General features: G+C 43.9%; 2 protein-coding genes across 2 annotated transcripts; both read left to right on the top strand.

Moving 5' to 3' along the window:
- Nucleotides 1-1,358: 1,358 nt before the first annotated feature.
- On the top strand, nucleotides 1,359-8,030 carry creb3l3l (cAMP responsive element binding protein 3-like 3 like). Its single transcript, XM_084467890.1, has 10 exons — nucleotides 1,359-1,495; nucleotides 2,288-2,435; nucleotides 2,566-2,980; nucleotides 3,486-3,595; nucleotides 4,688-4,780; nucleotides 5,018-5,124; nucleotides 5,500-5,568; nucleotides 5,662-5,746; nucleotides 6,111-6,204; nucleotides 6,410-8,030. Exons 2-10 carry the CDS (start codon nucleotides 2,298-2,300, stop codon nucleotides 6,835-6,837), a joined length of 1,539 nt encoding a protein of 512 aa, XP_084324016.1. The 5' UTR covers nucleotides 1,359-1,495; nucleotides 2,288-2,297; the 3' UTR covers nucleotides 6,838-8,030.
- Nucleotides 8,031-10,131: 2,101 nt separating this feature from the next.
- gadd45ga (growth arrest and DNA-damage-inducible, gamma a) lies at nucleotides 10,132-11,827 on the top strand. Its single transcript, XM_084467973.1, has 4 exons — nucleotides 10,132-10,262; nucleotides 10,382-10,483; nucleotides 10,598-10,808; nucleotides 10,932-11,827. Exons 1-4 carry the CDS (start codon nucleotides 10,210-10,212, stop codon nucleotides 11,043-11,045), a joined length of 480 nt encoding a protein of 159 aa, XP_084324099.1. The 5' UTR covers nucleotides 10,132-10,209; the 3' UTR covers nucleotides 11,046-11,827.
- The last annotated feature ends 9,758 nt before the right edge of the window (nucleotides 11,828-21,585 follow it).

Genomic DNA, 21,585 nt, shown 5'->3' with positions numbered 1-21,585 from the left:
GTAGGTTGCATTGATTGTGTTGGGGTTTCTTACTGGTGTAACTAAGTGCTTTTAGGTGAGGATTGGCTTGAGATCTGGTAGCTACAGCCAATCAGAGTTGAGCTTTTATCTATTATTGTATGAAATTTGTCTCTGAGAGAGGGATTTTACAGTTGGATCCTTACCATCAGTTTTTTAGTGTGGATCTGCAACTGTACTGTAAAAAACAACAATGTTATTTGGGTTGGAGACATGAAATCTACATTAAGTTAGTCTATTTTGTATACCGCTGATATAACACATTAGTGTCATGAAAATGACATAGACAGCCTTGTTTCAATCCTATAATCAATTATGCTATAACACCAGGAAAGCCTATAAAATACCGGTTTGTGGTTCTTTGGGATCGATCAGAAATCTATTATATGCAGGTTTGATAATTGATTGTGAAGCAAAGACATGGCCACTCTGTTTAAAAATGAGTAATTGCACTGTTTATAGATAGGCCTACCCTTCTTTTTTATAGATCTGTTTTGAAGTCACAAAGGTTGGCTTCTATTCGTGTTGGCAAGCATGGTATGAAATGTGCATTGTTTGAACAAATCTTGTTTAATCTATCTCTATGAGATATTCACCCTAGATTTGTTATGTGTCCAAGGTAATCAGTACTCTTATTTGGAAAACTTGAATATATCATTGGATATTCTCAACCTTTAAGTATCATATCTGCTGTTGACAGATAGTTGGATTAAGACCTTTAGGTGGGAATTGTTATTGAATCATGTTATTTTGATATTGGTCTCATTGTGTGATGCCATATTTGAAACTCATGTTAAATAAATTATATTCTAATATTAACTGAATTTAGTGAAATATCTGCCTTACAGTGCCATCGGATTGACATGCCAATGAAAACTCTACTCTACTCTGCCGCTGTGTAAATCATATTGTCACATAGTTAACACACAAAAGTCTCCCTTCTATGATTCGCTTATGATCAATCTGATGCAATCGTTTGGTTGAAGTCAAACAAATCATTGATAAGACATGGAAGAGATTGGCAGCTGATATGACAGCCGAAGGAAATTGATATGTATTATTATTGTATTGTATTATTATTATTATTATTATTATTATTATTATTATTATTATTATTATTATTATGTATTAGTAGGCCTATATGTTGTGCATTGGGCACAGTTAACACAAGACTCAAATATATATATATAGGTTTTGCATTTGCATTCATGCATGCAAAGTCAGACTTTGCATGCAGATATCAACAGTAAAGCAAAGAACTACATTTCCCAGAAGGCTTCCATTTCCGCCCGCATTCGAGCCGTCTTTACAAGATTACGTCATTTTTGTCTCGTTGGAAGGTGATTTCACCCGGAAGAGGCTCGGCCAGAGACTACGGTAGAACCCCCTCTATAAAGACCTGTCAGAAAAGAAAAAAGATAATCTAAACTTTCAGGCACACGCACTCGCATGCTATTTCTGCAAAGGTTATTAAAAGGTAAGGACATACTCCATTTGTTTGCTCCGAAATCGTTTTGGTGTTGGAAAGCGACATTCACGCCCTCTTAACAATTCCATGGAGGTTCATGTTTGCGGATTATAGCATAAAAGCTCATATTTGCTGTAATTGTGCAGTAAATATATTAACAATACAAGTCTGTTCAGCTTTTCATGCTTGTCATTCGTTGTATAAATCGGTGTGCGATCTACAACTCAGGCCCTCGGCAAATTACTCATTGTTCTATCAAGGCCACTGTCAAAATACCCAACAGACGAGGTGCACACGCTGTTCATTTCATACAGATTCGATATTTCACTCGATTGAAATCGAAAACTGTCATTTGGTTTTGATATTTTTGCTATCCACACATAGTGTATTTGCTTTTGATCGTTTTGTGTCCACCGAAGGCATTTGTGGGCGTGACCTGCCAATCTTGAGACGATCATGCAATATGCTATGATGCAACCTCAAGATGTTTACATGCCTGCTTAGTAGACGTGTCAATAGGATGTCCTCATTCCCCTTAAAACTGACGAAGCATAACCACAATACATATACAAATAAAATAAAATAAAAAGGGCTTACACTTAAATGAAGGCTAGACTGATTTGGAAATAGAGACAACATTTACTTGATTAACTTCCAGACTGAACATAACCTTTTTTAAATTTCTGCTCCATTTAACTCTAGTAAATTGGAGTTCAGATAGATGATGAGATGCAAAATAAATTAAATTTGCACAACAAAAACCAGCCCTATTTCTCACTACATGTGTGTTGTACGTTCCAGTATTCCCAACATGTCTGCAAGCGCAGACCTCCCAGATATGGACGGAGCCGAGCTGCTAGGGCTCCTCTTCCAAGATGGCGACGGCATCACCGGCCCGTTCTTCCCTGATGGGAAAGAACTTATCGAAGACTGGCTCTCTGAGCAGGAGGTAAGTCCTGACAATAGCTTTGAGCCCTAACTGCAATAAAGAAAAAGCGTGCAGGATTTTCTGTTATTGTAGGAGAATGAGGACAACGTCAACCTTTGCAAATCATTTGCCCCACTCCCTTCTGGCTCAGATGCTGACTGGCATGGACACTGAGGATTTCCTTTCCAGCCTGCTGGAGGGAAACAACAACATGCCCACCGCTCTCGGCCCCTCCCACTCCCCCCAGGGAAGTGACAGCGGCATCTCAGACGACAGCAGCACCGTCGGTGGTGGCAGCGGAACGGGAAACGGAAACAACCTTCTGACGTGCCCCAGCCCCCAGGACAGCGACGGCGAGCCCGTGCCCAGTCCCAGTTACTCCCAGCCCAGCCCTGTGTACTCCGACACCACCCTGCCGCCTCCAGAGAACCAGGCGGAGAACCCCGAGGCCCTGACGGTGCACACGGACCACTGCTACTCCCTGGCTCAAGGCTGTGAGGGGGACCTGGACGCCCTGCAGAGCGTGAGGGCAGAGAAGCCAGACATGGATGTTTTCATTGATTTGGGTGTGTACCACATCACTCATGATAGTGACTTCCTCCACCACTTGTTATCTTACATGCTGCTGCTGCAGCATGTAATATTCTGCATCATACTCAAATTCCACTTATTCTACTAATTCTAAGTGTCTCTAATGACATGTTTTGTTTTCTTTTATTTCTGAAGTTATACACAGTTCCACATCAGATTAGGGACATTTAAAGCAGCATTGGTTGTATTTGTATTGGTCCTAGTGCCTAGAGTTTAACAAGACCTTTATACACCAAACTAATCGGTTAAACAAGCTCAGCACATGACACCTTGTGACACTTGCTGCATCCTTCAATATCCCTATTCAACAGTACAAACCCTGAATTAAACAATTTTTAGCATGTAGCAAGCCCATGGCGACAGGCTTTATCATTTGGCTGAGGTTTAGGAGACTAGTTTGAGTTCCTGGTGGCTGAAGGTTTGCCACTTTGACAACAAAAGAGGTAATTGTTTTTCTGCATGCTTCTTTTGTTTGGTCAGATGACTTTGAGGGAGAGGCTATGGACCAGGACTTGACAGATGAACTGCCGTACACCCTCTCCATGGAGGACTCACCCCTTGATTCATCAGGGTTTGACCAGGACGACGAGGTTAGTTTTACTCACTCAACACCATTTGACATGAACATTTGATGGTGCTTTTATTTGACCTTTTACTGTTCTGATGTTAATCAGATTCGTACCAAAAATGATGTATTGTGCATCCCTTTGTCTAAAACCTCTCTTTGTTTAAACCACCAAAAAATGGTCATGAGATAATAATGTAGGATTTTGGGGCCACCTGGTGGACATTAGAACTATTGGAATGAATTTCGAGAGTTTTAGTTTAGTCAAATGCTGTTATTGATCATTTTTTGAAAATGTGGTAGCTAAAGTAAGAAAATATCGCCCTTCTCTCCTTGGCCCAACCGCCTGATGAACAATAACGTTTTCACTCACATTAAAAAAATTTTTATATCAGCCGGAATGCGAATATGTAGCATATTCCTTCAATAATCACTCTGATGACAAGACAAATGGTATACTCAACCTATATAGCCTATTGAAGATGAGCTTATGCTCCGTACTTTCATGAAAATATCCTATGTACATAGAAGATTCAATTATGCAAGAGTTTTAAATTCTCATTCAAATGTATAATAGTGTAACTAATGGCTGTGCATTCTTTTATGCATGCATTTTCTGGAGACATGAAGGGTTTTCCTGTTCAATAACTCAAATATGCCATCACTCTTTCATTGAAAGGTGGTATCCAAAACGAAACGGTTGCGATACAACTACACACCATCATATTATCAAAAGCATCCTTTATTCACATACAGCAGTGAAATAATTATCATTGGCTCGCAGCTAATTATATTAACAATGCCGAGAGGCGCCGTTAATATAAATAAGTTTCACCCTAATATCGTAATTTACTAAGAAAAGTTTATTAGTAGGACCTGAAGTGTACAGAACGTTCAACAACCACATGTTGATAGTGGCATTAGTAATGCATAAGCCTGTGTATACACTGTAAAGGCACATAGTAAATCTCAGTAAACAGGCTAAATTTGAGCATTCAAAATGTGAGTATTATTTCAATATAAAAAATAATAAGGAATGACATTGCAGAGGAAGATTGACAGTTCTGGTGGCCACTGCGTATCCTGCTTTATGTTAATGCTGTTTTGTTTCCTCTAGTTTCAGTTTAAGGACATTGTGCTCACTGAAGAGGAGAAACGGCTGTTGGCAAAGGAGGGGGCGACCATTCCCTCACATATGCCTCTCACAAAGGTAATCAACTCTGCTCCTTGATACAGATTATCAGTCGTTGCTACCTTAAGATACTGAAGATATCTTTAGATACTTCCGGTAGCAAAACCAGTTTATTTTCTAAATGGCACAACATTAGCTATTGGCACGAATTAAAATGGTTCTACAATTCTGGTTTTACTTCTCTTCTGCTCCACATAACAATGCAGTTAGTATCTCAATAGCCCAGTAGTGAAACCTGTGTGTTGTGTCTCGCAGGCAGAGGAAAGGACTTTGAAGAGGGTGAGGAGGAAGATCCGTAACAAGCAGTCTGCTCAGGAGAGCCGCAAGAAGAAGAAGGTTTATGTAGACGGCCTTGAGAACAGGTAAAGCGGTGGTTCTGTCTAGCCGGGTTGCTCGGGCGTGGTGTTATCACTGGCAGGTTTTAGTGGGTTCGATTCCTACCAGTATCAGATAATGCTAAGCAATGTATGCACGAACGATGAGAGGCTTTGGATGAAAGTGGGAAACACTAAATGGCAGTTATTCAATTCAGATAATTTAATGAGAACCCTTGTTTTAATTACTATAATTTTTTGAAATATACTTTAGCTTGCTTTTTTTAAAATAATTTCTAAAGTTAAAAATGTAAGAACAAACCATCCAGCATGGTCGATAGGTCTTTCTGCGTCTAGAATAGATGATAGAAGAAAATTACGTTAATGATGTTAACTGATTGTTCTGTGTTTGCCTAACTACAGAGTGGCCGTCTGCACAGCACACAACCTGGAGCTCCAGAAGAAGGTCCACCTGCTGCAGAAACAAAACATGTAAGAGGCCCACGCGTCTGTCCTCGACCCAGTCGCTACGTGGCGAATCCTTCATTACCAACAGTGAACCTCACCTGTTGCTCCTGATTGCAGATCGCTGATAGAGCAACTGAAGAAACTGCAGGGTATGATGAAACTGTCAACCATGAAGACCAGCACCACGAGCACATGTATAATGGTAAGGGAGGGGGAAATGAAAACATGGGTGGTGATATTCATAATGGTAATGACTATATATTAGCATAGGTTATTTAACGTGGACTTTCTCCTACGTTTCTCCTGTTAAAACAAAAAATTTAAATGATCCATTTCATACAGTAGCTTTCAAATTAGATAAAAAATGTTCACATTCAAATTAATGTATATTTTCTTTGTTTTGGATTTGTCCTTTGGTAGTGTAGTTAAAAAAATACATCAAAGTGAAAAAGCTAAAAAAAAAACTATTATTTTGAACAAAAGGGATGGCTGCTGCACATTTATTGCTGCTGAGATTTCCAACCAACCTTGTGGGTCTGACCTCTCTTGTTTCTCATGCTCCTCAGGTGTTTGTGCTCTCCTTCTGCCTCATCATCTTTCCATCTGTCAATCCGTTCGGCGGCCGCACAGGACAGAAAGAGCTTTACACACCCTCCTCTGGTAAGTGTTTATTTTTTTTGGTGTAATACTATGCAACATCGGATAAAGTGTCAGACAGCCATATAGAGTCAATCATCTGTTGTCCTCAAAGAGGAAATTCCTTTTCATGTCAGAAGGGGAAGGGGCTCCTGAGTCTCCTACTGTAACTGTGAGCTGACCCTCCCTCCTCTCTACCCTCCTCTCCCCGTCGCTGCTCCTCCTGCAGTCATGTCCAGGACCCTGCGCTCCCTGCCGGCCGACGTCAGCGACACCGTCAGCTACGTGGCGGAGCAGGACGAGGAGGAGGAGCAGCTCCTCCTCATGCCGGCGGCGGAGGTGGATAACGTCAAGGCCATCTTCGCCGGCGGTCAGAAGAACCACACGCCCGACTACCAGCGGGTGGAGCGGTCCGAGTCGGAGACGGGCGTCAACGGCAACTCCTCGGCCGACTTCCCGGAGAGCGCCCAGTCGGCGGCGGAGTCCGCGGCCGGCGCCGGCGGGACCGGCGTCGGCACGGGGGGCTTACCGGACGGGGCGGCGGACGGGGCGGTGGCGTCGGCCGTTGCGTACGATGTGGCAGGGTCCAAGGAGGGCTGGATGGAGCGGAACCCCACCACGGTGATACTGCAGCAGCACCGGTCAGATGAGATGTGAGGTTGACGCGGTGGGAGGACGCCAGTGTGGAGCGCGTGTACCCTGATGTTTGGTGGGTGGGGGGGGGGGGGTGATGGGGACGGACAGGCCAGTGTATGGTGGGCTAAGGGGTTAACATTATTCTATGCTTCTCTTTCTCCCTGTTTTCTGCCCTCTACGGCACCTTGTTGGTCGATAGTACTACTGTTCATCTGCAAGCACTTTGTTCCGATTTCTGATTCCCAGTAATGAAAGGGTGCCATGAGATTCAATGTATTAGCCATTCTTAAGTTCTCGATAAGGAGTAGGCCATTGCAGAGATTGTATTCAGGGTCTGTGTGTTAAAATCATCTTAAAATGACATTCGGGAAAAATGGGTACTGCGTTACTCTAAAGGGAAGTGATTGCAGTGAGTGAGGGTGTGGTCTAAAATCACCATCTCTAGGTGGCATCTGACTCACTTTTGCAGGGCTGTTACTAGTAAACGTGTGCTGCGCCCATCCAAAAGAATTTAAGCTAATCATTGTATTGTTTGCACAGTCAAGAACAACTCATTAGAATATAGGCTTTATTCTCATGATGCTTGATTAGAGCGGTTTCACCACCGCTGTACTGCTTTAGCCATTGCAGGACATTTGGCCATTTAGTAAATTGTGTACATTGTCTCTCTGAGCTTCCCTTGTAACAAGGGATTTCATGCATATGTGTACGTGTATATATTTTTATGTTTTGTTTATTTTATGTTCCACAGTAGATCGAAGAATGAAGTATGTGTTTAGAAGTAAACAAAACAAACAGGACAAACAGAAGTACTCCGGGCCATTGTTACCTGATGATTTTAGAACTTTTAAGAACCGCTATGGATAAACTATGGATGTTGGCACGAAATAAAGGGATTGAATATATCTTCCCTGTGAACACTGTCAACATGGTGATTGCATACTCAGAAATGTAATGACCTGTTTTGTCAGTGATGCATTTTGGTATTCTTTATTTTATTTCAACATTGATCAATGGAATCTTAATATCATTTTTAAAAGTTTTTTACAGTACTGTAAGTTTATAATGTTAATGTTAATCATGTCAAAACAAAGGCACTGATATTTGTCACTGTCCATATATATGGGTTGTATATAAGGTTGAATGAGTGTAGTCATTTCATACTTAGGAACTCTTTCTGTATGTACAATACATGTCACTGAATATGTATGATAATAATAATAAATCATTTTATACATCAGGATAATCTCTGACTTTATTGTTTCAGGCATCATAAAAGGAGAAAATTATTATTGTGCACACTCAATCCATCTAGGCCTACTTTTATTTACCCTTCTCGACTCTATATGGGTCATGCAAGACTTGCACACATTGGTTTAAGAAAATACAACCTCTTGGAAGCCTTATGACTTAAACCAACACACCTGAAGTACGACTTGGTTCAAATACAGCTAAGCATGTCTGTTATTTTCAACATTCATCAGGCCATGCTTTGCTTTCACACCTGAAACAAGCTGCTTATCAATAGGCTATAGGCTATAGGCTTCTATATGCGTTTATTACTTACTGCCTCACGCAGTTTCAAGATTGCATCATTAAATCTAAATTGCTTCACAATATCTCGAAAAGAAAATATCAATCTTCTAGGATTTGCATGTTAGGATGTTTCATTGCACTGATTTGTCATACATGCCTCTTCTTTATACACACGGTTTCTAGTGTAATCCTTGTTTATTTGTCGACATGGATGCGATTCCAGCTCATACAATATGCCTCTGCCTTATATGGTATATAGTTGGTTTATTGTTAAATACAAATATCCATGAGTCATTGTGAGTCATGAGGATCACGCCTCAATAAGGATGAGTCACGATCACGCGCCGCGATTTATTCCACGTGTTGTTTAGGCTGGGAAAAGCTGCTGTTGCTCTCCATGCTCACCGCCAGGTGGCAGAGCAGGCTCAATTGTAAAGCCCAAATCCGTCATCAATAATCATTGCTACTGATTCACCACTAATAGAAGATACGGGCGTCACCGCAGCTCTTACTAGCGCTATCGTCCTTCAAATCTAATAACAACCGACTGCACTCATCTTTTGATTACATTTTTTTCGCCAATTGCCATCTAAATGCTTTCAAATTACCTCTAAAATACGGCAGCTGCTGTTCACATACCATCTGAAAACGTTATGTAGCCTATATTTGCAACAAAAAAAACACCTGTCTTACAAACATGCAACCCCGAGTAGAGTTACGATTTGGCCGTAGCCCGACACGTGCCGCTGTCCAGGAGGGTCGCATCTGTCAAGCATCTGCCGTAACTCCACTATGGATTGGGGCGATAAGAAGTGTGACACACACACACACACACACACACACACACACACACACACACACACACACACTGCACACAATCCCCCTATCCATGAAAGAACTAGGAGCAGGTGGGGCGCCAGAGCCTATTATTTTAACACAGGGTCGCCGACCGTTGTCCTGGCAATGGATTGCCACGCGCCCATGAAAGACTGGCAATTATGATCGCCCCTTCTATTCGGTGGCGTGTGCCGTTTACCCCATGTCACAAAACGTTTTTTTAAGACTAGGAGAGTATTGTCTCAGAGTAAAGAGTAGGCATACGACCTGCCGACCTAGGCTATTAAAAAACATCATGTTACAAAAATAAATAGACATAGACTGCAGGAGGTGGCACCAGCACAACACGTTTGGGACGATCTGGAATTTGTAATGAGTATCTTGCACCTAAAATAGGTTCACACTATTCAACAATCGAAATGAAAGAATACTTAAAATAGTTGGACAGGGTGTGAGTCACACCAATTATTTCCCCCCGTTCTGATATGTGATGGTGGTTTCATTCGTCCCTTGTTTTATATTTGTCATATGGCACTGCATACAGTTGGTGCAATTATACAACCCACAACAATCAAAACAAGCAGGTCTTCAAGAGCAAACTGAATTAGATCATTCCGAGTAATCTCTCAGGTCATTTGAGTGGATAGTTTCACCAGAAATGCAACATTCGATCAATAGATACCAGTCTTTCTTTACGGGGGGTTAGGGTGTTTTCTACTTTGTTTTGTGATGTTGAAAAGGAAAGGGGGAATTCTTCATTATAGAACTAATCCCGCCCCACGTGGGGTTGTCAACAATCGTAACAGCCCAGGGACTTTGCTTTCGTCACCCTGGCTGCTCTCTGCCAATGGTAGACGCGGGGAGTGGAAAACCCCGCCTCTTGCCGAGAAACTACGCTGCCCTGCTATAAAGCCAACTGATAGTCGCTTTCAGAGCACACTCAAAGCAAGATCGTTTTCAGAGACCGTTGTGACCTTTTTTCTAACCGTTGCAAAACCCGATCGCATTTGGATTACAATCATGACTCTGGAAGAGGTACGCGGACAAGAGACCACCATGGAAATAGTTGACAGGTAAATACTACATTTAATACGTTATACTACTGAACAGCCTAACATACATTTCTAGATCGGTGAATGATGTAGTTTAACGGTGTGTTCATGACTTTAACGAACTGTATTTTTCTTGTCAGGGTGCAAAGTGCAGGCACATCTTTGGAAGACCTGCTGGTAGCTGCGAAGAAGCAGGACTACCTGACCGTTGGCGTCTACGAATCCGCAAAAATTATGAATGTGTAAGTACACCTATTAGATCGTAATTGCTACTGATTGCAAATTGTGGATTTTTGTAGCTATTGCCACACAGATGAATGTATTCTAACCGGGTTATTTTTTATTCGTTTTAACAGTGACCCAGACAGCGTGGCATTCTGTGTGCTGGCCACCGATGAGGAGTACGAGTGCGACATCGCTCTCCAGATCCACTTCACGCTCATCCAGGCATTCTGCTTCGACAACGACATCAACGTGGTGCGCGTCAACGACATAGAGCGCCTCGCCGATCTCGTGGGCACTGACGCCACCGGCGAGCCCAAGGACGCGCATTGCATTCTTGTCACGGTACGTCCTGTGTTCCATTGAACTGTTGCACCACCCGTTTCTGCTGTTGAGATGTAAATGCCTGCACGTGCTTGTCTTTAAGCCCGATGCCTAACCATGTGACTTGTCTTTCTCTTCATGCAGAGCCCCAGTGCAAACCCATGGAAAGACACTTCCCTGGACAAGCTCAGCCTCTTCTGTGAAGAGAGACGCAGCATGTACGACTGGGTGCCCACCATCACCCTCCCAGTGCGCTGAAGAACCGAGCCATCGCCCACGCTTCACACGATGAAGAGGAAGATGACGAAGAGAACGTAAAGGAGCTGAGGCTCGCCTACTGGGAGGGTTCACAATTGCTTGTGCCCACCCCAACCCTTGCTTGGATTAGAAAGCTGTGGCTCTCTATAGCACCCTGGCTGCACCCAGTGCATTGTGGGTCAGCGCGTTCGGTTTGGATTTACCCATGGGAGGATGGGTATGAAGTTCTGGGGAGTCACCAAACGTGGACTCGGGTCAGGTGTGATGCCACCAAGGACTTCAGGAGCTGTTGGACACTGAGGAGAGGCCCCGATGGGCTGCGCCTGTAGATCATGCAGAAGGAGAACGTGAAGCCGATGGGGGCCCGACGAGTCCCCCACACCTCACGGGGGTGGGGGGGGATGCTCGGAACAGAGCCGTTGACGGAAGGAGGGTGTCAGAAATGGACAGTAGGAAGTAAAGGATCTTTATTGGAACTGTGCCTGTAGACACGGTGACATGTTGGTCGCACCTCCAAAGGAGGTGCCCCGAAGGCGAAAGTGTGGACTTTTATTTCTTCCTGAAAAAAAACATTGCATCCATCGCAAAGCAATTTTGCAATGACAAGGAACTTTATGCGCGTGCAAATCATGATATGAGTTGCTGTTGCTGTCTCTGGACTTGACAAGCACCATCTTTTCTTGGACTATGATTTCAATTTTTGATATGATGCAAACTCGATTGATGTCATGCCACATAATTGTTTACATGATTGTTATAATTTCTCAATAAACACTTGTAAAAGTTAATGTTACTTGTCAGAACACTTTATTTGCACTGTGCAAGTGCCACGGGGCAGTTTGTTTACAAGAAGCAGAGGGTGTTATCTGAGAAAAACCAAACCAGGAAACGCTATCTTGAACGTCTGCACCCAAACTGAGCCTGCGTGCCATCGACGCTTCAACAGGAAGCCTTGCAGAGTAGAGAGTAGGAGGAGGTGGAAGGTTGAACATGTGGGTGCAAGACAGTGAGCATGTAGGCCCAGGAGAGAGAAGGGAACAGGGCGGGTTCATCGGCAATAGAGTGACCAAAAAGTGAGCCGTGACGTCTGCTCTTTCCAGGCATTGACCTTTTTGCAGCTCATACACCAGCTGCCTTATGTGGCAGCTTGAACAATCGCCAGAGCCGGGTGCTAGGGAGTGTATGGGCTCTAGCCAGGGAGAGAGAGAGAGAGAGAGAGAGAGAGAGCTCTCCTTTGTTTTGAGTGCACAGCTTCTGCAGTGTCAGCGTGGGGCTGGTGGGCTCTGCGTTGATGCGGGGGTGTGTAGGGGGTGGTTGGTTGTAGTTTGGTGCATCCAAGTGGAAAAGGGAGTTTGTGTTTGCTTCGGATATAATGGCCCACTTTCACACAGCTCCAGAGTGCTAAGCTTATAGTTTATACACTGATATAAACGGTTTTGTTTAAGGAAATTATGATTGAGTTTGCGTGCTTGATATCAATGTCTGCACGTTATATGTTCAGCTGAAGCAATAGAAAATAGAAAGCAATAGAAAATAAATCTTATTTTGCATGATTTGGACGGAGAAACCGTTAAATGCATGCAATAAAGAAATTAGGCTGTTCCTTTCAAAATCACATCAAACACACACACACACACACACACACACACACACACACACACACACACACACTTGTGCACAATTGTAAATGTGTTTTTATAGGAATTTAACATGAGAATATTGGTGTGATGGTGAAAAAATAATTTCCATGTTGGTTAACAAGAAATAACCCCCCCCCCCCACACACACACTAACACCTACCTAGAAACTATACAGCAGATCATTTCTTTCTCAGAATGACCCATGATCACAGGAACTCTTTCTTATAAAGGGACTACTTGTATCTAACAGGAATACAGATAGTTCAATACATGATGGTCTTGAAGTCTTGATTAAGTCTGCAGGGTTTGAGGAAAGTACTCATTCCCATTATTAAAAAAACAAAAAGTATTGCGTATCTTCAACTTGAGTTGTTTGAGTACTAGCCATTGAAAAAAATCCTTTGAACAAATAAAGTAACCAAATAAGAAACAACTTCTGCCCTAGAGCATTGTTATGTTTAGTGTCTGATTAACATCAACACATTTGCATAACCTCTCAATTGCCCAGAAGCCACTCAATGCATTGATCCTGTCAGCAGAACGCCTAACATGCTCAGTGTATTGACCAATGACAACACTCTAGTAAGAAGGATGTTGACAACAGCCTTAGAAAGACATGGCTCTGCAGTTAGTGATACCACTCATTACCAGTGAAAGCCAATATGCTGATTAATTAATAAAAGGCTGCTGTTGGCCAGCTTAAGAGGTGCGAATGAAACTGTTGATGAAGACAAGTATGATATTTGTCTTTTGAGTAGAGTTGAGCAAAGGTCACATGGCACAGTATCACTTTGGCTAGGAACTGTGAATTGATTAATAATGTCACCTACGAGAATACCGGTCAATAGCTGCTCAATTTCATTCTGGACCCTGTGGAATCTTACCCACAACAGCAATAGTCACAATATTGAACAATCTTGACCCCACATCTCAGTCATGCGCCTGCTAAGATAAAAGCTCATACAGAGTTTAAATCTTAGATACTTGTTGTTGAATAGTTGATAGTGTGCCTAAGGTAAACATAATCACAACCACACTTTATCAGATAGCCTTTGATTTGGTTTCATCCTTGACACAAATAGGTTGGATTATCAATAAAGCTGTAAATCTCTCAATCATAAGAAACACATTATTTTCGAAAGCCAAACAATTCACTTTATTATCCATCCGAGTACAAATGCAATAAGATATGCTCAATGCATAGTTCCAATACGTTTGAATGGGCATCGTTGATTTTCCTTCTCCTACTTTTCCTTTGACATGTTGTGCGACTGGTGCTACCTTGCCCACAGAACACATACTGTATATACCACCAGCACTCTACAGCGGAGGACAGGCTTCACTGCTGCTGTGGAGACTGTCCTTAGTTTAACTGCCTAGCTGGTGGTCTTCTCCCTGCACTGCCTGCTGGCTGCCAAAGCCTGCAGCTAGATCCCAAAACCCAGACACAACCCCTGTCTGCACAAGCTCTCAGACAGAGACCCACTCCCGGAAAAAAGAGAGACACAAACAAAAAAAAGGTGAGGCAGGGAGCGATAGGGAGAGGGAGAGAGAGAGAGAGAGAGAGAGAGACAGAGAGACATAAACAGAGGTCCAAATAAGGCTGACAGTGACTGAGTTATTAAGAAACATGTTCTGTTTTTCTCTGACTGAAGCAGACGGCTGATAGGCAAGGGGGGGAGGCCTACTTATTGTGCTCTTCTACTTAATTGTTCCGTTATCTAACTCAAGCAGCGCAACTTGTCCATTCCATCCAATTGTATGAACAAATGATTAATATGTTAGTAAGTTGATAATAATATAGAAAGTGCATTGGCCCTAGATAACTTATGATATATACTGTAGATAGATTGATTGATAGATAGATAGAGATAGATAGATAGTTTGATAGATTGATATATTGATAGATAGCAGATGTAGATAGTTAGACAATGTAGATAGATAGATACTGTGGATAGTGTTTGATCCTGTTGATATGTAAATGAAATGTTGGGGATTGTCGTCAGTGCTTTTGGAACTAATGGGTCAACTGAAAAGGGTTAATGGTATCAGTGATGGGACCAAAGTACAATCCTGGTCTTCCCAGAGCCATTACTGCTATGGGGAACTGTTGTTTTCTCACTCTCTATTCCCCTGTACTCCACACTTACCGTAAGCACAGAAAGATGAGATGACACATTGAGCTGGCAATCAGCACGGCCTCTCGCTCTCTCTCCCCCGCGCATGCTCTCTTGCTCTCTCACTCTCGTGTGTGCTCTCTCGTTACCTCAAACCCTTTCTCTCTCTCCCTCTCTCTCTCTCTCTCTCTCTCTCTCTCTCTCTCTCTCTCTCTCTCTCTCTCACGAGCGCTTTCTCTCTTTAGCGCATGCACTCTCTCTCTCGCTCTGTCTTTCTAGAACAACCCTAAAGAGGGAGAGGGAGAGAGGGAGAGCGAGAAAGAGAGATTTCTATGTCTCTCGCTCACACGCCTGATTGGTATCATGAGCTAATGGCCCAGCTGGTGCGGGCAGTCTGACACAGACAGAGATAGACGGAAGCGCGGCCAGTGTCGAGTGTCTCTGATCTTGGTAGAAAAGTGTCACTCCCGTAGAGGAGATAGCTCTCTGCCCTCGCCTCTGCTTCTCCAGATCCATGCAGTGAGATCATCAACCCCCCAGGCCCAGGTGTTGAGTCAGCAGAAGGTGTGACGTTATAATAAAAGAGCGGTCCGATTTACGGTGCAAGGGGCCTTTCTCTCTCTCTCTCTCTCTCTCTGGTAGCCATGGTGATACAATGAAAACAACGTCTACTTATGATGAGGCTGCTGTGCTGTGTGCGTTTGAGTGTACATGTGTTGCTGTGTGTGTCGGAATGACCGGTCAGTCGTGGAGTTTAGTGGTTGTGGTTTTGATTGAGTCTCTCTCTCTCTCTCTCTCTCTCTCTCTTTCTCTTTATCTCTCTTTCTCTCTATTTCTCTCTCTCTCTCTTTCTATTGTTCTCCATATTTATGTCTGAATCACAGACACACACACACACACACGCACACACACACACACACACGCACACACGCACACACGCACACACACACACACACACACACACACACACACACACACACACACACACACACACACACACACACACACTTATGGTGTACCTGTAGGGATGACATCACCTAATGCTAAACTGTCAGTGCAGCAGTATAGCTTTTGGTGGTTGTCTTTGCAGAACCTATAATCAGACTCGGTAAACCAGGTGTGTGTGTGTGTGTGTGTGTGTCCCAGTGTGTGTGTGTGTGTGATCAGAAGTGACCCGGTTAGTCATACCCTTGAGTAGTAGCATTGGGGTTGAAGGACCACGATGAAGTCATGTTACAGAGTGGGCTTCTATTACAGGGACAGCTCTTCCAATACACAGTGGTCAGGGAGTTCCTGTGTCCACACAATCTAATGGAATTATCACAGATTCACAACATATCATGTTCACCGTTCGTTTGGAGGAGGGTTAAGATACACTCGGCTGACTTGTGTGTTTGACTCCTGGCCAAAAGCTACTGGGTTCGATCCCCAATGTCCACGGGCGACCTGTGATCTGTGAGCCATCCCCTTGAGGAAGCTGCCTGCTCCTTACTGACATGTATCTGAAAGTCACTTTGGATAAAATTATCTGATAAGGGATGAAGGAATAAGGGTAGTGTGTGCAAGATAAGGTGTTTTTGTATTCACGGTTTGTTCAGAATGTGTGATCAGTGCAGTGTTCTTGTGCTCACCATTTGCACAGAACATAGTGGGTAAGATCTTCTGTCTATCTGTGTGATTTTGGCTTGGGATTGCATCAGGGTGTTGATTGAATAAAAACTGTACCGTGTACAAATTTGAGCGAGGCATCTTTATTTAGATATACTTATAATAGATTAATAAATCAAATGAGTGCCGTAAACAACCCACTTCCCATGTATCTTCAACTCCAATTACAGTTGAGAAATGTAAATCCAGTACAGTCTCAGAGTACAGTCAGCACAACCTCACCCAACCTCAATGTCAACTCAAAGTAGCTCACTTAAATCTGTCTGAGGGTCAGGTTCCTGATCTGAATCTACCTATTCATAGAGCGGCCTCCTTCCCGCCCTCCAGCCTGAGCTGGCCGAGTAAACATACAGCATCCGAGAAATACTGTACGGACTCGACGCGATCCAAAGCTCCGCTGGGGGCCAGCTGTAGTGTTTTCAACGTATGAATGCTTTCCGCTGGGGTGGATCAGATGAGCCTGGGGCCCATTGGTGGCGGTGTTTTACGTAAGTCGCAGTGAGATGAGTGTGCGGCAGCAGGTGAAACCCAAATAGGCACAAGGGGAATGGAGGGCTGATCCGAGTGGATGCCTCCTTCCTGGTACGGCTACTTACATGCGAGCTCTGGAATCTGGGAGGCGGGGGTGGGGTGGGTTGTGTCACTGGGGCTTAGTCAACAGTCAACAACAACCATGTGAACCTGCAAATGTACATGCTATGTCCAGAGAGTTTCCCTCTGTTTACTATTAAATCTCTTTATGTGTAGTTGCTTGCTTTTTCAGAGCGGCATGCCATTGTAAATATGAAAGTTAATGACAAGATTCCATGTGGAAAAAATGGGCTGGGTCCATGAATGTCTGGATGCAGGCATGCGAACATGTTCCATTCACTCCCTATCTATTGCTCACACTCTCTCTCTCTCTGTCTGTCTGTCTCTCTCTGTCTGTGTCTGTGCCTGTGCCTGTGTTAATGTCTGTGTCTGTGTCTGTGTCTGTTTATGTGTCTGTGTCTGTGTCTGTCTGTGTGTCACTCCCTATCTATTGCTCATACTCGTTCTCTCTCTTTCTGTTTGGCTCTCTGTCTACGTCTGGCTCTGTCTCTGTCGCTGTCTGTGTCTGTGTCTGTGTGTGTGTCTCTCTCTCTCTCTCTCTCATTGTGTATTGCATTGTATTCATATTTGTCCATTCTTCCTGAATACCAGTCTGGCTGAGGTGGAGGGGCAGGGCCATGTTGAGCACCAAATAAGGGTTGGCCGCACACTGCAACCTCGGGTCGGGCCGGCGAATAACTGGCATAGCTGAGCTTATCCTCCCAGAGGCACGTGGGCCTGACGCCCTGCCAGGAATCTGTTCTCTGAGCCGGCCGTCCCCAAGTACGGAACGTTGGGCCGGACGGAAGGGAGACGGAGGAATGGTTTCAGGAATATGTGGAATGTTGTCGGTAACTTTGGGCATGCATGGTCGCAATGACTCAGACGGACGCAGAAACAGACACAGACTCACACACACACGCGCGCGCGCGCGCGCACACACACACACACACACACACACACACACACACACACACACACACACACACACACACACACACACATGCATATATGCACAATTGCACACACACATACAACCACACAACATGCACGGATGCACAAAAATACACACGTACACAAACATGCAGAAACCAACACAGACACACACATACACACAAACACATATGCAAACACACCTCTTTAAAGGTTAAAAAAGCACAGAATATCCCAATAGAGTAAGGGAGTTTTTTTGGGGGGGTGGAGGGGGTGGCTTCAGAAACTGCGTCGGCAGCACGCTGGGTTAGCAACACGGTTAAAGAGCAGACTAGTAGTTTCTGCGTGACTGCTCCCCAGCGCACACACACATATGTGCAACATGTGAACCTAGGGCATTTTACAGTAAGCAGACGGACGCGATGAACACCATCTACTGGAAGAGGGGCCAGAGTGACAGAAAGCAGATGAGAGATAATGAGTTGTGGAGAGCTGAGGTAGACGGAATGGGAGGGAGGGAGAGGGTTGAGAGCAGGTCTTACGTGTGTGTGTGTATGTGTATGTGTGTGTTGCTTGGGAGAGGGGGGGACCTGTTTGCTCGAGGTCTGTCGTCATTCCATCGTGGGGGTCTTTCCTGGGTCAGGGCTATTAGAGGAAGGACCCTGCCTGCACATGTGCACAAACAACTTTGTTTTTCTAAGAAAGCACATGGCTGTTTTGCAAGCCTGCATGTTCCCAGATCTATGGATGTTGTCAAATTCTGAAATGAAAACCCATGAACACACACGTGCACACTCGTGCACGCACACAAACATAAACACACGCATGCACGTGCACACACACACACACACACACTCACACACACACACACACACACACACACACACACACACACACACACACACACACACACACACACACACACACACACACACATACACAGACGTAGACCCAATGCAGTGAAAGAGATAACAAAAGAATGTGATAACCTGTGCATATCTTGTTTTTTTGGCATGCCAGAGTGTGGCGTCATTGTTTTTACCTGCTGTGGAAAACACACTCCTTGGACGATACACCGGAAGTTGCGTAATACTGTACAAACTGCTCTCCTGGCTGAACATGGAAAACATATCCTATCAAGCATAAACAAACCCCCCTATCCACACTATTCAACCTTAAAGATGGCACAGTGTGGCCATAAGTCTATATATTATATATAATATTATTTTTGCACAACGGGTGAGTGAGGTTCACAAACCAAAGAGATTAAAAGACTATTGTTGTAGGGAGATTTCTTGAAATATCTTTCATTCATAACAGAACAATGAAACATGTTGAACTCCTCTGCAAAACTTTTCACATTTCACTTACAAATTTCTCCCCGAGCATGAGCTGCAAATGCAATTAGCATTTCTGCGCAGCGGAGGGCGAAAGAAATAAATAGAGAGGGAGAGAGAGAGAGAGAGAGAGAGAGAGAGAGAGAGAGAGAGAGAGAGAGAGAGAGAGAGAGAGAGACAGACATGTTTTTTTCAAGGACATTTCAACGGACTGATGCAACGGCTCCTCTACCTTGCACCCTTTTTTCCTAGCAACATAGCATACTTGCCCTAGTAACACACTGAACGTGCATGGCAACAGAAGCTTATAGTATTCCACCCCTTGATCTATTCCTTTCTCCCCTCCCTCTCCTCCTCTCATCCTGTGCCTTCAGAAGCCAGGAAGTGTTTCCTCCATGGTTAAAAAAAAATAATTATAATAATAAGCCTAGTGTTTTTATTTGTATTGGTGCACTGTCATTAATGGGAAAAAAAATAAGCTCTTTTTGTTTTTCGAAGTGTTACTTAAGCTGCAGGGATAGAGAGAACAGTGCTGGGGAAAAAATGAAAAGCAGAGGAGGGGCTGTTTTTATGAGGGCAGCCAATCAGAGGCAAGGATCAATCCGGGGAGGGCATAAACACTGGTTGTTGCTGTTGGTAACAGAGATCCGATTGGCCGGCTGGAAGGTCTTGCTCAACTAGGATAGGTGTCCCAGTGCATGGGTATTTTGTTTTGCAGCTGAAATGTTTTTCAATAACCTTGTTATTTTTGACTTGTTATTCCCCCCTTTCTGTTTTCTTCTTCTTCTTAATCCCTTTGATCAAAGCACAGAGAGCAACGTTGCATTCAAACCTCCAGGGCTTCAACTCAATACTCGTACCCCGACACACGCACATACATTTCCTGAACTTTTGTTAACCTAGAAAAAAAAAGAAAAAGGTAACCAGAGCCGGTATGGGACTGAGAGGAGGGGCTGGCTGCGGTAAACACACAGTGGACACAACAGAACAACAGCACACTGGGACAACGGCAAGACGCATGGAGGCAGATGTGACGCTGAGCGGACAGGTCACTGACACCGTTGTTGCCACAGAAAAACATACGTGCACACGCACACGTGTTTGTGTCGGGCGCCTGCTCGGTGTTATTGATTCTGTGTGTCCTCACCAGGGGACCTTTATCTCCCGCACCCCCTTTGATCTTGTCAATAAGAGCTTTGTGCTCTTTATAGTCTTCATCAAAAGAAATGTCAACTTTTTGTTTAAATCAAACCATAAACCCTGTTGTAAGTCCTTAATTCCCGTATATTCTTGCATTGCAATACAACAATAGGGGCTAAACCTAAACATAATATATATGGAATAACAAAAAAATATTGCTATATATTTTTCTATAATTCCACTATTCCAATATCCAATATTCCTTATGGAAAACAGTGCGACATGGAGGTCAGCAGAGTTTGTCTGCACTCTGATCTTCTGAGGAGCCAGAGTTGTACACACTGTGATTCCCATGCCCGGTTTGTTTACCAGCATCACCAGCATGGCTTATTGTTGCATTTTTTCTCACAAGAGAGGCGGGCTTTCCTCGCCAGTGTTGCTGTGGATACAGGCGGCTTACAGTAGCCAATCGGATGGGAGGGGATTATTGTAGGCCCTTGCCGGGTGTATGATGAGTGCTTTGGTCTTGAGTAAATCAAACATTATTGTCAAATATTGTGTTGTTAAGGGGAGGAGGGGGGGGGGATTTTAATCAGCCCATTCAATGAAGAAAACAGAGTGGGCAACAATACCCTGGATCAAACAAATGCATGCTGCTAAGCCAATAACAATGCTCACATGTCCCAAAGTCAAAGATTAGAAGTTTGTCTGTGTGTCTGTGTGTGCGCAGTTTGTGTCGCAGTGTGTGTTGCAGATGCGTGTATGTTTGTGGTTTGGTGGTAATACTTCCTCCGAAAATTGTCATGACTGTTACAGGAACCATAGCGTATTTTGACATCATGGTCGAAAGCAAGCTGTATGTGATGTGGGCTTCCATTTGTGTGTGTGTGTGTGTGTGTGTGTGTGTCTGTGTGGGTGTGTCAGTGTCCACCTCACTCTCTCTCTGGTTCCCGTAAGGGGCCCTGACATGGAGCATGTGTGTGTGTGTGTGTGTGTGTGTGTGTGTGTGTGTGTGTGTGTGTGTGTGTGTGTGTGTGTGTGTGCGTGCATGCATGTCTATAAGTTTGCGTTTGGCTCTCTGTAAGTTTGTGTGTGCATGTTTATGTTTGTGTGTGGTTGTGTCTGTCTGCGTGTG

This window comes from Micromesistius poutassou (assembly GCF_964030765.1).
Source record: "Micromesistius poutassou genome assembly, chromosome: 5".
Taxonomy (NCBI): Eukaryota; Metazoa; Chordata; class Actinopteri; order Gadiformes; family Gadidae; genus Micromesistius; species Micromesistius poutassou.
Note: the sequence above shows the minus strand (reverse complement) of the source record. Positions and strands in the feature narration are given on the sequence as shown.

Bases quoted from the DNA above. Each gene is read 5' to 3' on its own strand.
- creb3l3l (XM_084467890.1), top strand. From the start codon at position 2,298: ATGTCTGCAAGCGCAGACCTCCCAGATATGGACGGAGCCGAGCTGCTA. The intron at 2,981-3,485 runs GTGTGTACCACA...TTGTTTGGTCAG, and splicing joins GGATGTTTTCATTGATTTGG to ATGACTTTGAGGGAGAGGCT. The intron at 4,781-5,017 runs GTAATCAACTCT...TGTGTCTCGCAG, and splicing joins CACATATGCCTCTCACAAAG to GCAGAGGAAAGGACTTTGAA.
- gadd45ga (XM_084467973.1), top strand. From the start codon at position 10,210: ATGACTCTGGAAGAGGTACGCGGACAAGAGACCACCATGGAAATAGTT. The intron at 10,484-10,597 runs GTAAGTACACCT...TCGTTTTAACAG, and splicing joins TCCGCAAAAATTATGAATGT to TGACCCAGACAGCGTGGCAT. The intron at 10,809-10,931 runs GTACGTCCTGTG...CTCTTCATGCAG, and splicing joins CGCATTGCATTCTTGTCACG to AGCCCCAGTGCAAACCCATG.